Source organism: Myxocyprinus asiaticus, chromosome 23 (assembly GCF_019703515.2).
Source record: "Myxocyprinus asiaticus isolate MX2 ecotype Aquarium Trade chromosome 23, UBuf_Myxa_2, whole genome shotgun sequence".
In the NCBI taxonomy this organism is placed as follows: Eukaryota; Metazoa; Chordata; class Actinopteri; order Cypriniformes; family Catostomidae; genus Myxocyprinus; species Myxocyprinus asiaticus.
This window is the reverse complement of record NC_059366.1, coordinates 34,877,844-34,895,297: the sequence shown is the minus strand read 5'-3', so window position 1 is coordinate 34,895,297 and position 17,454 is coordinate 34,877,844. Positions and strand designations below refer to the sequence as shown.

Genomic DNA, 17,454 nt, shown 5'->3' with positions numbered 1-17,454 from the left:
ATGACATACTGCAAACCGAAGCTGAAGAGAAATTATTTCTTTGAATCATGGTCTGTGTTTAACTATATCTTAGAGGGTGAACCAACAAGCAACTAAAAGACTCTTGTTCCCTTTTGTTTTTTAATTCATTTATTTTTCATGTGTGACAAGCAATGTGTCTGCCACCAAGTACCCAAACAAAAAGCAGTCAGAATTTACTTTATCTGCATTGAGTATATGCAAGTAAGTGTTAGAAGTTTCAAATATTGAAATATCTGCAATGTATAAAGAGGAAAACATAAGTATCAGGCAAACAAATGCCTGACTTATTTAAAAAAATAAAAAATAGACTGCTTTTTCTCTTCAAATTTTGGTATCTGAAACTTGAAACAGATGTGCTGAACAAAGCTATAGGCTGTCAAAACCTTCGAAACTAGACAGGACATATAAATAAAGAGGAATGATATTTTAAGGCTCTTGATTATTAAGTTAATAAAATCAAATATACACAGTGATTATTTTTTTTATTTTTTTTACATATCTACACAAGTTCTAAATTGACACAATTCTTCATATTGGCAGCAAGTGCTGACCGACCTATCCCGCCCCAAGAAGAGAAAAATAATAAATATTTTTTTTGTTCTTTTTATTCATTTCTGACAATTGCTGTGGTGCGTAGCTGTGAAAGCACTTTCAGTTCAGAACTAGAAATAAAACCAACTAGAGAGAGTTTCCACACATCTGCTAGATAAAGAAGAAACAACTACTTTAGCTGTGAGAGCATTGTCATTATAAAAAAAATAACACTTAAAAACTATTTGCAAACTCTATGCAAACTTTTCAGACTCACTCAGATACTCAAACGTATCCACAAAAATATAGACATTTGAAATGTGTACGTGTTCTTTTTTTTTTTTACTTTTTCTTTTTTAACGGAAAACACTTACGAATCGGATTCCCTTGAATACGAAACGCAGCATTTTGGTTGTCCAGCCATCCATAGAAACTATCAATTGCCAGTGTTAAGCCAGCTTGTCAAAACTTAAATTAACACATGGATTCTAGGCAAACAACAGCCTTAGAGTCCAGAACATGACGCAAAAGTGTTTAAGAAGCACAACGCCTCCGAGACTCTGCCAACTGACCAGTATGTGCATGAGGGAGAGGAACAGCGGGTTTGGTCGCATGGCAACACAGCTGCCTGCTATACGATATACTCCATCCTGTTTAAGCTCTGTGCAGTCTCCAAGTCTCTGTTGTCCTGTTTGTTAATCCAATTTGGATTTTTGTTGGCCGTTCGCTCCTCCCTCTCCACCAGCGTGTAAGCTGGCTGTTTTGTGAAGCGCGCTTTCTGAAGGTGTTTCTCTGTGTCCTCTTCCTCCACCTCAGAGTGATGCGTCCTAATTTTGGCAATGATAGAGTTCTTCCCCTCGTAGTCTTTTATGGCCACACTATTGGCTGCAAGTTTCTCAATGGGGTTTTTGATTTGGTTAAGCTGCTCCCGCACATTATTGGTGGTATTGTCCTCTGTAGTTGAGGTAGTTGCATTGCCATGTGTGTTCTGTTTCCGCCGGCGGTGTATGCACCACAGGAAAGCCGAGGACAGGGCGAGGATCCAGAGCACTATGAAGATGGAGCTGAGCAGAGGAACCAGGTAGTCTGAGGAAGAAGACCCAGAAAGAAGGTCATTAAGCGTTCATAGACTTGTACGAATAACTCTCAGCTTTCAAATAATTAAAATCAGGGTTCCCACCCTTTTTTACCAATGATTTTCCAAGTCTTTTCCACTTGTTTTGGTTTCTGGAAACCAAATTTTAAAAATATTTTAGATTCAGACTGATTTTCACACCATTTTGACCAATTAACAGAAACAAACCTACTCAAAATGTATTTGCTTACAAATTGGGCATCACTGTGGCTTTCAAGCAAGTTCTACTCTGCACAAGCTCTAACCAAAAGTAGGTGATTTAATATTTTCAGGCTAGGGTATACTTTTATTTTCCACATGCCATAATGTCTCTTGCACAGTCAGGCGTTCTAGCCTTTTCAAAGTATACAGTTGACCGCAAGTCCATACAGACATGCAGACAACCCGCACAGATGTGTACAGGTATGAGAAAAACTGGACTGCATGTGGAAAGGCATAACTACAAAGAATTCTATTCACTATTGAGGTCTGCCACCCGACTTGAGCCGGGTTTCAGGCCGGGTTCAGTTCGGGATTGTAATTAATAAAACAATAAATTTTTGCATGGATCAGTGCTGCTTTTCAATTGTATTTCTATATAAACATGCGCTGGACAGACATCTTTGACCGTTGCGTTGTGTCTTGCAGTTTTTCAGACGCCTTGTGCCGTGCCTTGTTAAAACCCTAACCCTAACCAACCCTTATTTTTAATGTTACTATACTATTATGAATGTTGCCTACGATGCCTTAATAAAAAATAAAAAAAAATAAACTATTGCTACTGCTACAAATTTACTTCCTTGGAAAAATATATATATAAAGAGAGTAAGCGAGTTCAGGTTGGGTTTAGACTTCAAATTTGATGGTACCCATTGGGTCGGATCACATGGCTGGAGATATGGGTTGGGTTTAGGCTTCAACTTATAGTGATATAATTCACCCAAAAATGAATATTCTCTCATCATTTTCTCACCCTCATGCCATCCCAGATGTGTATGACATGCTGCAGAACACAAGTTATGATTTTTAGAAGAATATTTCAGCTCTGTAGGTCCATACAATGCAAGTGAATGGGTGCCAACATTTGTATGCTCCAAAAAGCACATAAAGGCAGCATAAAAGTATTCCGTACAACTCCAGTGTTTGAATCCATATCTTCAGAAGTTATATGATAGGTGTGGGTGTGAAACAGATCAATATTTATGTCCTTTTTTGCAAGAAATTCTTCTCCCTGCCCAGTAGGGGGTGATATGCATGAAGAATGTGAATCACCAAAAACACAAGAAGAATGTGAAAGTGATCAGTTTCTCACCCACACCTATCATATCGCATCTTAAGACATTGATTTAACTACTGGAGTCTTATGGATTACTTTTATGCTGACTTTATTTTTTTTTTAGCTTCAAAATTGTGGCACCCATTCACTTGCATTGTATGGACCAAAAGAACTGAGAAATTCTTCTAAAAATCTTCATTTGTGTTCAGCAGATAAAAGAAAGTCATACACATCTGGAATGGCATGAGGGTGAGTAAGATGAGAGAATTTTCATTTTTGGGTGAACTATTCCTTTAATGCCCCTGTAGACTTCTAATTCACTATAGAAATTTCCATGACCTTTCAAGTCCTGGAAAACACCATTTTAAGATTCCCTGATATATCCAGGTTTATCGTGACCGTGGGAACCCTGTAAAATGTCTATGAAACACCATTTACTGTTGCCTTGCAATGAATCTTAGTACAATTGAAAGGGTAATTCTAAAAAGTTGGAGTGTGAACAGAAGTGGCGTAGGAAAATATAGCCATACATCAATTTACAGAATAGGAATAAGAGTAAAGTTTCCTATTTGCAGACAAGACAAATATACAGAGGAGGCTGGCACACATGTTTTTAAAGTTTCTCAAGTTAGGGAGAGAGTAAGCAACTCAGCAGAAGCTTTGGACGCCATTTTTGATGAACAGCATGCATAAAGAGGGCCCTGATGTCTAATTGAAGTTCCATCCAACTGGCAGAGTTGATGTAACATTCCATGGCTTCAATGACTTAAAGCTTCTTTCGATGGTTGAATGTTGCTCAAGCAAGACAGACCAAGGACAGACAGTGCAACGGAACTGGCCCTGACTGTGGAAACCTTAGTACCTTGGACATGTAGGACATGCCAAACCATTATTCTAAATTTCAAACATTTAACTCGATTAAATCCCGTATCCTGCCAAAAGAAGTCCAAACCTGTGTGATGGAGAGGCACTTACCAGTTTTGGGGCTTGGTGTCTGATGAACGCGTACGCCGGTGATGGCTTTGATGATGGTGTTGTTTCCATTGTGCTTGCTCACCAAGTCTATGATTTGAACTGTAATTTCTTTAATAGGACTCCTGTCCAACCTGGGCTCTTCTGTGGACTACAGAAGAAATGGAAACTCATGAATATCACATTCGATTGCAGAAGAAAAACACTTCTTCCATAAACTACAGTATATAGTATGTTCTTTTGTACATTTTCAACTTGAGTACCTAAAAGTACTTTTTTGTCTGGCTCTGCCTTCCTTAGAGCCTTACTTGCAAGTTAAGCATTCTATTGAAAAGGTGTACTTACAATGCTGACGTGAATCTCGTTGCTGGCTGAATAAGATGGCTCACATGTGATGGACTCTGCATACTCTGCTGTGAGGTTCTTCAGCAGGTACCAGTGTCTCAGCTCATTGCATACATGTTCTATGCTTAAGCCCTGTAAGAACAGAAATATCTAACTTGAGTTGTTTCATGATTTTAAGTGTTTTTCAAATAAATATCTTCACAGGGTAATATGCATGGTAATCCCCAATAACTGCTCCTCAGTTTTTGGGTTTGACTCCATAGCAGAGATTACAGTGTGGCCAGAGGGAAAAGACAAAGGATAAAAGAAAGATTTAGTCAGCTAGGGAGAAAGCAAAAGAGTCAAAGACAGTAAGTTTCTTCCCTTGTCATATATTAATCCCACTACACTCCTCCCTTATGCTTCCTTCTCACTGTTGTTGCTGAAGCCCATTAGAAGAAGAACCACAAGTCTTTATACTTGTCACTGTCCTTTGTTGCACTCACTTGTCTCTCGCTCAGCAATTCTACTTGGCTGGTGGGCAGCTGCCAGCGGTCTTTCTCAAACTCGAGACTTATACGATGACTGCCTAAGTATTAAAGCGTTACGGGATATTAGCTCAGGAATGCCTGGGTTCGGAAAAGGATCCTGTGCCAAGGCTTATTGTACAAGACGTATTTCTTGTGCTTCTTTCAGCAGGAAAAAAAAGCTTTTGGATATGACAACAAAGCTTGCAAGAATTGAGCTAGTTTGGAAAACTTCACCCTAGAGGAACGTTGTCTCCTAGATGAAGAGAATCTGATCTTTAACTGCTCTCTCAGTTCTACACTGAATTAGAGAAGGGTGGAGAAGACATTTGGAGAAGGGGGGAAATGGCCCAAAAGCTCATAATTCAATCTCTCTCCCGTAAAAGTATGACTCACTTGAGGCATATTCTCCTTGTTAAAGGTGAATGTGATGTTGGCACAGCTGTTGTCCTGGTAAGAGAAGCTGGCGTGGCATTTGGAGGGTGGTGGAGGAGCTGGCGGCCAGCATTCTCCAAGGCTGGGGCAGGGTTTGACAAAGCAGTGCTCTTCTTTAATGGGAACACAGGACTGGCCAACAGGGCACCCACCTCTACCCTTTCCTGCCCGACATGACTTTGGTCCACACCACATCTAAACAGAAGAACAATAAAAAGCATTTTAAATCTTAAATGGAACAAATGTATCCCTGAGAGAACGATTATGATTGAGGCCATTAGAAAATGCTTGTCTAGCTGATAAGTTACCATGGTGCAATGAACCCTTCCATTCTGACACTGGCAGATGTTGCAGTCTTCCTCCCATTTGGAGCCATCAGCAGTTAATTGTCCATTAGCAATACAGGGTCTTCCAATAACTGTGAACAACATAAACATGACAAGGCTGATGTCATGAGGAATGGAGTCCCAACAGGACCCTGATGTGATTTCATTGGCTGTAAAAAGTTGTTTTGTGTATTCTATTCGGTGCCTGATAGTAAATCCTACAGTATTGCTTGAAGATTTACGTTGTCTTAATCATAAAAATATATTAATGTCATTTAAGCAATATATTAATTAATAACATTTAAGCAATATATGACACATAACCAAAGCAACAAATGGTCAAATGAAACATATCTGTGTTTCCTGTTAGCATGCTAACCGATTCGCCTGCTAAGCTAACATTTCCACATATATACCCTACATCACATCACAAGTACATCACAACGATGAATTTCATGCTATATATGGTAAATAGATATAGTAATACTGATACCATGATAATCGTTTGCCTCAATTCTGATTCACAGTCTGCACAGTTTTCAATCAAATTATTGTGTAATTTAACAAAAACAAAACTTTATTGTTTACAAAAAACATCAGATAAAAATGCTTTACAATGTCACTCTTCATTCCAGCGCACTTAAGAATATTATCCATTCTGTTTGAGAATATTTTGCCAAAAAACGCGCCATTCATGGCAATCTCCCATTCATTCCTATGGGGAGTTCTGCAGAGCTTGTCAGAGCGAGCGACTATTGTTTTGGGTATTCTACTCAATGCATGACAGTAAATCCTACAATATCCATTATGCATTCCCTGTGGTTCAATTATCTTCCAAAGCTAACATATTCAGCCCATGTACTGCACGCAACTATATAAAAATGTTGGAAAGGTTTTTATTTATTTATTTATTGATTTATTTACTGTATTTATGTGATCAGCTGAAACAGGAATTAGTAACAGATGCTTCTAATCAGGCATTACAAACAACCACCTAAGGGAACCAAGATTTCATGGTGGAAAGGGGTTTGTTTGGCTTGATCTTTTTGAGTAAAGAATTACCTCTGCTCAGGTAATTAATGAGCTTTTTAAAGAACTACAACACTGACTTAAGTCAATCAAGGTTTAAGTGTTTGCTTTGTTGTGACAGGAAGAGTTTTGGTGGTATTCATGCAAGTCTCGTGTTAGTAGTCAGGAGATTATCTACAAGAAATTAAGGTCTCCTGAGAAAACAGGTGAGGTCCGTAAGATTATGTGGTGTATGTGTGCAATATCTATTTGCACAAGCTTATATGACGCTCACCTTCTTGACACTCTGGTCCCGTTCTTCCAGGTGGACAATGGCAGCGATAACCATTGATTTCATCTACACAGGTAGAGCCAAATGCGCAGGGAGAAGACTGGCACTCGTTTATATCTGAAGATGGGAGGAGACCCCATTAGAAAACATGTTCTGAATTTTCAAATTTGGTTAAAACTTTCCAGAAAGTGGTCAAAAAGAGAGAAAAAAGCAAGGACATCTATCCTTATAATACTAGTTTCCTTACATTAAGCTCTCAGGTACCCCTACAGCCCCATCAGAAATTACAATTACACTGAATTTCATTAAGCATTATCATTAATATTGTACCATTACCATATAAGTCACAAAATTCAAAAATATAGGTGAAAAACACTTATCAAGTAGCATGTATAGTCTGCTATAGATACAGTTGTGCTCAAAAGTTTGCATACCCTGGCAGAAACTGTGAAATTTTGGCACAAATTCAGAAGAATTGTTCGGGATGCAAAGAAAAACCCAGAGGTAACCTCAGGAGAAATACAGGCTGCTCTGGAAAAAGACTGTGTGGTTGTTTCAAGGAGCAAAATACTTGTTGACCCCTCTCCAAACATAGCGCTTATGGTTGTGACCATAAAGCTCTATTTTGGTCTCGTCACTCCAAATTACAGTGTGCCAGAAGCTATGAGGCGTGTCAAGGTGTTGTCTGGCATATTGTAACCGGGCTTTTTTGTGGCATTGGCTTTCTGGTAACTCGACCATGCAGCTCATTTTTGTTCAAGAATCATCGTATTGTGCTCCTTGAAACAACCACACCGTCTTTTTCCAGAGCAGCCTGTATTTCTCCTGAGGTTACCTGTGGGATTTTCTTTGTATCCCAAACAATTCTTCTGGCAGTTGTGGCTGAAATCTTTCTTGGTCTACCTGACCTTGGCTTGGTATCAAGAGATCCCCGAATTCTCCACTTCTTAAGTGATTGAACAGTATTGACTGGCATTTTCAAGGCTTTGGATATCTTTTTATATCCTTTTCCATCTTTATAAAGTTCCATTACATTGTTACGCAGGTCTTTTGACAGTTCTTTTCTGCTCCCCATGGCTCAGTATCTAGCCTGCTCAGTGCATCCATGTGAGAGCTAACAAACTCATTGACTATTTATACACAGACACTAATTGCAATTTAAAAAGCCACAGGTGTGGGAAATTAACCTTGAATTGCCATTTAAATCTGTGTGTGACACCTTGTGTGTCTGTAACAAGGCCAAACATTCAAGGGTGTGTAAACTTTTGATCAGGGCCATTTGGGTAATTTCTGTTACCATTATGATTTAAAAAGGAGCCAAACAACTATATGATATCAATCATATTTTCAAAATCAATGCCAAAATTTCATAATTTCTGCCAGGGTATGCAAACTTTTGAGCACAACTGTATATAAGAGCAGATTTATAAAAAGTTGCCCACATTACACAAATAATTTTTTATCTTTCCTTAAAAAGGAACTGAAAAAAAGAAAAAAGATTAAATGTACTTAATTACTTAATAGTTACTTTGATCATTTTTTCCCCCCTGTTTTATAGACTTATAGGGTAAGTGTAACCATGTTTGGGAATCACTGTTCTATGCCATGCAAATTTGGCAACTAACACAGTGATATTTTTGATTGAGACAAGCTAAAAAAGTATGACCTAACACCCTACCCTGATGGGCAATAACATCTTGGGCTCAGCTGACAGCAACGTTATAAGCATGCTGAGTTCATTTGCAGTTTGGGTGTATCAAACAGTAAAGCCTGAGGTATGTCTCTTACAGCCAGATGAAAGTGTTTAAAAGAGCAAAATGAGCTTTCTAATCAGAGCTGGATAACCAGGCTGATTGGCTTTCGGTCACTGCAAGCCAGTTTCTCCCAAGGGGCTGTGAACATCAGTGCTGTTGAATGCAAGAAAAGTGCTTGCTGGCTTTTTGGCATTCTGCCCAGAGGGCTGGCTAATTGGGTGGCTAGACCGTACATTTTGCTCCAGCTCTTGTTTGTTTTTGAAGAGATGTATTGCACATTAACAGGGCTGACAGCCAAGAGGATCAGGACTGGGATCAGGCATCATATTACACTCACTTATGCGGCAGTCCGGCCCGGCAAAACCTGGGGCACACTCGCAACGATACCAGTTTTCACCGTCCACACACGTCCCGCTGTTGTAGCTATGGACAGAGAAAGATAAAGGGTCAGACACAGTTCAGACATCATCACACCATTACAAATGAGAAAACAGACTCAAAATCCCACTATTTTTTACATATGGAAGACATATGTTGGTCCCAAAAAGTATCTGGACACTTTTAGACACTTTAGGGGCCATTTATGTCGAACACACTTTTAAAAAAAAATGTTTTGCATCAGTCTGCATTGTTTTTCAATAGTTTTTCAATGTAAACATGCTAAACGGACGTCTTTGGCCAATTTGTTTCAGTGTCTTGCACTGAAATTTTGTTTTTTGTGTGTGTGACTGCAACAAGATAAAAACTTCAGCTTTTAAAAACGCGTCTCAAGACACCTGTATTACTGTATGTTCTATTTGTTGTGCTATGTCTAGCTTTTTTTATTGCAAGGATCCAATCGCTCTGAATTGGCGCTAGGTATAAAAAAAAAAAAAAATTGAACTGCATTAGATAACCAAGTGGCATCTACAAACAAATGTTGCTAGACCTTTTCGCAGAAATAACTTCACCTTTCCACATACATTTTTAGTGGATGTATGAAGTCAGATCCCCTCAAATTCACACAAGTTGCCTAGCAGAGTAACCACAGGTGTAGTTCATCACATTAGCTATGGACATATTCCACTAACGTTTGACAACCACAAAGTGTCCAAATACTTTTTATATTGTGTTATGATTTGTAACATACAAAAACTCTTTTTGTGAAGTCTTTTGCTTAAAAAGTATATCTGTGCACATATTTGATATTTTATTATATAATGAACAGACATTTATACATTTTAAAGTGTAGTTTAAGTGTCAAAATATTACAAGCTAATCTATTATGCAGGGATATCACTCAACAATCCATGCTTACTGCATGCAGTATTTGATATAAGTAAACTCCCAACAACAACAGAATCTTGCTCAGACCAGCTCTCGAGCAGATGAACTCATGTCAAATGCACAATAGGCAGTGATCCGAATGCACCATTGGAATGACAGAAGCTATGGGAGTGCCTCTTTCCCAGTACTGTGTGAGAGTGTGAGAAAGTGAGGCACAGCTGTACGGGCCTGTTTACAGCGGCAGGCTGTGTGTGCAAATGTTTTGCCAGGACTTACCATGGGTGTGGGTTGCAGTCGTTGGTATCTGAAAGAGAGAGACACGGAGAGAGAGACAGAGAAGACGGTTTGTTAGACTTCACACCCATGTGAGCCCAGAAAAAAGAACAACAGTGAACATGTCATAGCTTGTGTTGGTGTGCGCGTGCATATATGTGCACGCATGGGCGTCAAGCTTGGCAGAGTCGCTGATTGTTGTTTTACTAACAGCTTTTCCTCTACCTTCAGTCATTTTTAAAGGAATAGTTCACCCAAAAATGAAACTTCTGGCATTATTTACTCACCCTAATGTTGCTCCAAACCCTTTGTGTATGACTTTGTGAAAGTGAATAGTGACTCTGGGCTGTCAAGCTCAAAAAAGGACAGTAAAAGTTGTCGATACGACTTGTCACAAAAGTTGTCGTGCACTATGTCTTCTGAAGCCATACGATCCCTTTGTGTGATAGACAAACTGAAATTTAAGGTCATTAATCCTCAAATGAAATCATCGGTCCACTCCAGTTTACAGCGACTAAACCAAACTGGCTGATTATGATGCATATGATTATTGCATTATCACAGTCACTTGAAAAGAGAAAAGCGTCATTTGAACAGAACTGCTTATAACATCTCATAAAACATTCACTTTGATGCTGTGAACTCTTAATTTACTAATCACCTTTACTAAGACCTGAAACAATACATAAACTTAATTAATGTTATTAGCTTTGAATTACCTCAGAGCAAATATAGGTGTCCTCGCTGATGTTATTCATGTTCACTTGGGAATGAGGACTGACATTTTAATCCATAGTATGCTCTTCTCAAAATGTATTTAAAGATTTTTTTAAAGAAAGAAAAAACACTGCGTGTATCCTCTCTGGGTACCTCGTGTTGTTATTACAAGTGAGCCGGCAACAACGTGCTTTACATTTTTTGAATCATTTTGGTAAAATCTTGCTTAAACCAACTCAAACACACATTACTCTCGTAGACTCTCATTGGAAAATAGCAAACACACGTCAGAGTAATGGCAGCCGGCAACAGCTGCAAAGATAGGATTGGTCAGAAACCCTTTTAAGGCAGGACTTAGTGAAAAGTCAATTATATTTCTTCAAATTTCTTAAAAAAAAAAAAAAATTGTGTTCTACGGAAGAAAGTCATATGGTTTGGAGTGACATTATGGTGAGTAATTTTTAAAGATGCATTCAGTAACTTTTGTCTTTGTGTCATCTTGGACTTACACTGACACCTAGTGGCTTGGATGCAGTATCATTTAAAATCAATACTTTTCAGATGCCACTGTAGAAATTTAGTATTCACAGTCAGCCATGATTACTTTAATCAATGAGTGAAAGTGTCAAATAACAGGACGGTTACTGAGATTAAGCGAGTAGTATTTGGCTGGTCATGTGATTCTAACATGGCAGCCCCCATGTGAGGACCCTCTCCATGTAGAACAAAACAGCTTTTATAAGGTTACTGATATGACTGGACTCCACTGGAGTCTTCATTTTAATGTGAGTGGTCATGATTTCCTACATATATTGCAAAATTACAATTTATGTCTTTATAAGTTAAAATTTTTAATCAGGAAAACATTACTGAGTGCACCATTAAATAATGACAGAGTTTTCAATTTTGGGTGAACTATTCCTTTAAGTCTCAGTTCACACAGACGCCAAGGAGAGAGTGAGAGGTGTACAACAATACATGAGAGAGGCACATTGAAAAAATGAGAAGCAGAGGAGAGGAGGGTGGGCTTTTGGAAGGGGGGGCTGACATCTGTCTCCACTTTCCCTTATTTAAATTTTTCCTTCATAGCTGGCAGCTATCTACAATGTCCAGCCAGTGTGAGGTGGGTTGAGAGAAAGAGTGGAAAAGAATGAGCAAGAAAAAGCCAGGAAAGAGGAACTTTCCTTTACTCACCAACTCAATGCGAGCAGGAGAGACAGAACATGAGTTGAAGGAATGAAAGTATTAACTTTTATTAGACAAACTATTTCCCTCACTAACTATTTCTACCTAAAAAGTTACAAGGACAAGACCACAGGAAATCATACTTACTCTCTGTGCAGGTGGGTCCCTCCCAGCCTTCCTTGCAGACGCAGGTGAAGGAGTCACCGCTGACTACACAGGTGCCGCCGTTCTCACATGGGTTGGGCAGACAGCTGCTGTTCTTGGCTGCAGAGGAGCCACAAGAGAGGTCAGAACCCTTTGAACTAAACTTATGAACTGTACAGATAAACACGACTACAACCAAAACAAGACTGCCACACTTAAAACAGACCCGCTGCATTTTGAAATCTAACCAAGTATAACATTTCCCAAGGCTTGCTCTGATTGAATTTCCCATCAAAAGAAAAGTGGACTGTAAGCCAGATATGATGTTTTCTGCATCGAGCGAATTTGCGCAAAAATGCTTGACTCGAAATCTGAAGGGCTTATTTTACAGATCGTGCTATTTAAAGTACTGCCAACACTTTGACAGAAAGAGAGAGAGAGTGTGTGTAGAAAAGTTGATCCAGTTCAAAACTGTAAACTGGGCCGACTGAACATGGGCCGTTCAATTTGAGCAATTTTCTCCCATTCCCAAAGGCAACCTTGGTCTCAAACTCTTAAGAGTTTCTGAATTAGCTAGGGTTTAAAGAGACTGTTCACCCACAAATGAACATTTTTGTCATCATTTACTCACCCTGATGATGTTCCAAACCAGTATGACTTTCTTCCATGGAACACAAAAGGAGATGTTCGGCAGAATGACAATCTTGGTCACCATTTTCATTGTATGAAACTAAAGATGCAATGATAGTAAATGGTGACTAAGACTAATATCTCCTTTTGTGTTCCACAGAAAAAAGAAAGTCATACAGGTTTGAAATAACTCAAGGGTGAATAAATGATGACAGTATTTTTTATTTTTGGGTTAATTATCACTTTCAGTTACATCATCATAACATTTTTTAAAAGAGCCCTATTTAAAAAAAAGCGTAAAAAATTCTAAAACCCTTGCAAAAACTTAGCAACAAACTTGTGGTAAATTTGTGGCAAATTTGTGCCATACAATAAAATAAAGAATGCACTATTTGCTAAGAGAGTGAAACTGAATGGGCACCACCAAGCTTGGCAACTGCTACCAACCTATGTTACAGGTGGCTCCTTCCCAGCCAGGTAAGCATCTGCATTTGAAGATGTCCCCTTCATCATGGCATGTACCTCCATTGTTGCATGTGGCTTCGTCACATTGGCTGTCACCTGAAATTATTATATTGATCCAGTATTATTTTACAACTTCATGTGCACACAGACAAAAACTCAAAAACAAAAAAACAACAACTACGAAAAATAAAAACTGTGAGTCATAAAGAAAACAGTGATTCGTACGGGAGTGGCAGGTTTTTCCCTTCCAGCCATTTCTACATTCGCAGTAGAAATCGTTCACCAGGTCTTGACATGCTCCCTTGTTCAGGCAGGGGTTCAAACTGCAGTCATCTATATCTGCAAAAAGTGGGAAGAAAGAATTAGCCCAACGAAGCACAAACAATTATAAAATGTTAGAGAAAGAGAAAACCACGGACAAATGTATTCAAATCAACATACTGATTTCACAGTGAAATCCTTCCCAGCCATCAGCACAAATGCACTGGTATACATTTACTTTATCGATGCATGTTCCGCCGTTCCGACATGGATTACTCTCACAGTCATTTATATCTGAAAAATAACAATAACATAGAGTTTTGTATCATTAGAAATCATAGGCCAAACATTTAAATAATTTAAAGGAATAGTTCACCCAAAAATTTTCAAAATTCAGTCATCAATGCTCACCATCATGTTATTCCAAACCAGTATTGCTGGTATTTCTTCCATTGAGCACAAAAGGAGATGTCAGACAGAATGTTAGTCTCAGTCACTATTCACTTTCATTGTATGGAAAAAGATGCCATGAAAGCAAATGACAACTGAGGCTTTTAGTCCCTTACAATCTTTTGTGTTACACAGGAAAGTTACACAGGTTTGGAACAGCAGGAGGGTAAGTAATTAAGGACAGAATTAAAAATATTGGGTGAACTATCCCTTTAAATGATGTAAGCAGTCTTACTCTCGTGGCAGTAGGTGCCTCTGAATCCTTCCTGACACTCGCACGTAAACTGGCCTCCTGCCTGACTCCGGCAGCGTCCATGAGGGCCACAGACATTTGAGGAGATATACCGCACCCCGTCAGGCGTACTGTTAGATGCCACAGCAACAGTGCAGCTGTCAATTACTGTGAAAGAATGAAAGCTTGTGGGGTTAAAACTCTAGGTTCATTGCAGGCCAACAGCAATTGACATAAAACCTAGGAAAGCCGTGCTTGATTTTTTTTGTTTTTTTTTTAAGGGAAAAAAGGGTTCCACAGTTTTTGATCAATGCATTTTTGTGACTTTTCTATGACTTTTCCAGAAATTTGTGATTGCTGGTTAAGGATAAAAAAAATAATTTCAATTCAGACTGATTTCTGAAGCGGTTCTTAACTAACTTGCTACAAATCACTAGTAAGTTTTAAAGAAATGTTCCAGGTTCAATACAAATTAAGATCAATCAACAGCATTTGTGGCATAATGCAGATTACCACAAAAAATTGTGTCGGCCCTCGTTTGTGTACAAAAATCACCTTGTTTGTGTGTTATAGTAAGACACAATGAAAGTTAAAAGGGCCAGTCCATAAATGCTAAAATACACATCCTTTCAAAAGTGTAGCCACAAGATGTAAACATTAGATGTGTTAATATGATTTTAGTCTGAGAAAAATCGCTTACTAACCTCATCTGTGTAAAGTTATACTCAATACCAGGATTAGAGTGTTTCGCCATCATGACAACGAAGTTGTAATATTGGATAGAACTCTACACAGATAAGGTTATTAAGCAGTTTTATCAAACTAAAATCATGTTAACACATAATGTTAACATCTTGTGGCTATACTTTTTAAACAGTGTGTATTTTAATGTTTATGGACTGGCCCCATTCACTTCTCACACACACACACACACACACACACACACACACACACACACACATACATATATATATTTGTTTGTTTTTTTGGTAATGCTACAAATGCTCTTAATTGAGCTTACTTTGTATTGAACCCCGAATATTCTTTTATTCTACACAAGAGTACCATTAACTGATGGAATATTTTAGAGCAGACCCTACCTAGACAAATGTATATTCATTATAGTAATTTCCATGACTTTCAAGATTATTTCACTTTCTCTGACTTTTAAAATTCCCTTATATTTACAGGTTTTCCATAACCATAACCAGAAGGCTTGTGATACACCAATTCTGTGCCGCTGTATATCAATCCAAGCAAATGATTTAGATCTTTTCTGGTTCACTTTACAGTGAAAATCCCTTTTTTACCCCCACTCTTGCACTGCAGAGTGGGTGATGAGGCCCTATAATGCACATAAGCCCTCGTTCTATTCCATGAGTTGAAAGAAACATGATGGGTTTATCTAGCTGTGGGGTTGGCCTGACTTACCCCCTCCCCAAAAACACACATGTATACACAGCCAAGGCAGAGAATCCCACCAAGTCATTACCACAAGAACACACACAGAGCTGTTAAGAAATTGGCAAACTTTCAGAAGGATTTTGGAAGGGATAAAAAGTGTTTAAGAGAATGTGTGTGTGTCTCCAGAGAGGTTACTGTCAAATAGCTCACTGAAAAAGCCTCATGTAACAGAATCTGAGCTCTGTTTCCCTGTCTTTCTCCCTGAAGGTGGTGGGAGAGAACACGGGCCTGTAATCTAGCTTTACTCAGCAGCTGAACAATGGCATGCAACTCCCGGATCACCTTACTGTAGGTTTCAGGGGCGGTGTAAAAAAGAGATACAGTGATTCTTACCTTGGCATGATGTGGTTCGACAATGGTCCTTCAGGTGCGAGCAGTTTTTGCCTTCGTAGTCATCGGGACATTTGCAGAAGTAGTCCGATGCCAGGTTGAAACACTCTGCACCATTCTGACACGGGCTGGGCTTGCAGTAATCAATATCCAGCTACACCAGAGAAAGATTTAGAGAAGAAGAAACAAGCTCAATGTTGAGGGGAAAGTGATATTCAGGCATTTTTTTTGGTTTGTAGAAAACACATAGCAACAGCCTCCACACAGGGCTTGCCAGGAAACAGCACACCGAAATGCTCGGAAGAATGAAAACAAATATGGAGAATATTTTCAAGAGGTAGCCAAACCCTACCGGTCACAATCATAGCCACTCTTTTTTTTTCTGTCTCTCTTTCTAAAGGGTACAAGCAGGGACATTATGTAAAATTTTTGGTTGGGCACTGGACTCACTTCTTAAATTTACTAGTTCATAATTTATATACAGAATAAGATATGTTAGTCTAGTTGTAAAATTTCTTAGGACCCAGGTTCAATCCCGCCCAAATATATATATATATATATATATATATATATATATATATATATATATATATATATATATATATATATATATATATTTTTTTTTTTTTAAATAAACCAAATCAAAATTGCATCTGAACTTGACAGCCAGTGATCACCATGCATTTTCATGAAATATTAAAAAGCAACTTTGACATTTTAATAATAACTTGTTTAATAAAAGTCTTGTTTGACTTTTTTCCCATGAAACACAAGTTTTGAGCAAAATGAGGATGGGTATATGATGACACAATTTTCAATTTGAAGCAAATGATCTGTGGAAGGTGTGATTTTCTCTCACCTGACACAGCTGACCAGAGAAGCCGGCGGGACACAGGCACTGAAATCCGTTGACTTCATCCTGACACCGACCGCCATTCAGGCATGGGCTGCTAGTGCACTCATCCACATCCTTCTCACAGCGTTCACCTGAGTAACCAGGTGGGCAAAGACAGCGGTACCCATTCACCAAGTCCTGTCAAAGAAGCGCCAGAACATTAGAATTTTCAGCCATTTTTTGGCCATAATCATAAATGTTTTCCTGGTATCGACAACCACAAAGTATATTTACATTTATGTTATTCAGTCTAGTTGGTGTAAATTATTCACACAACAAATCTGACTGGCTATTTCGAGTGGTATCAAATGGTTTTAGCCTCAGATGGTACGCCCATAAACTGTTGAAGGATCATGTGTACTGAATGCAAAAATGGCAAGAGCTTGCCAGTCTGAATCTGACACTATTTTCATGAGTCAGGGTTCATGTTTTTATTGGTTCGCTGAATATCAAAGTCATGTTTATAGTTTCTTGGCTGCTTCAATGAATGCTTCTGAGGAAGAACTAGTCGCTGGATTTGTCAAAATTGAAGAGGTTCATGGGAATAACTATTGGAGTTGTG

At 38.6% G+C, this 17,454-nt stretch overlaps 1 protein-coding gene across 1 annotated transcript in view; it reads right to left on the bottom strand.

Moving 5' to 3' along the window:
- Positions 1-486: 486 nt before the first annotated feature.
- jag1b (jagged canonical Notch ligand 1b) overlaps positions 487-17,454 on the bottom strand; it is a 42,609-nt gene continuing 25,641 nt past the window's right edge. Inside the window, exons 12-26 of the mRNA XM_051651949.1 lie at positions 16,857-17,030; positions 16,001-16,151; positions 14,207-14,371; positions 13,702-13,815; positions 13,486-13,599; positions 13,243-13,356; positions 12,169-12,285; positions 10,123-10,150; positions 8,918-9,003; positions 6,830-6,943; positions 5,509-5,618; positions 5,162-5,395; positions 4,260-4,391; positions 3,918-4,065; positions 487-1,638 (exon numbers count right to left, since the gene is read on the bottom strand). Of these exons, the coding sequence (XP_051507909.1) occupies positions 1,184-1,638; positions 3,918-4,065; positions 4,260-4,391; positions 5,162-5,395; positions 5,509-5,618; positions 6,830-6,943; positions 8,918-9,003; positions 10,123-10,150; positions 12,169-12,285; positions 13,243-13,356; positions 13,486-13,599; positions 13,702-13,815; positions 14,207-14,371; positions 16,001-16,151; positions 16,857-17,030 (2,256 nt within the window). The 3' untranslated portion in view covers positions 487-1,183. The remainder of the gene's footprint in view (positions 1,639-3,917; positions 4,066-4,259; positions 4,392-5,161; positions 5,396-5,508; positions 5,619-6,829; positions 6,944-8,917; positions 9,004-10,122; positions 10,151-12,168; positions 12,286-13,242; positions 13,357-13,485; positions 13,600-13,701; positions 13,816-14,206; positions 14,372-16,000; positions 16,152-16,856; positions 17,031-17,454) is intronic.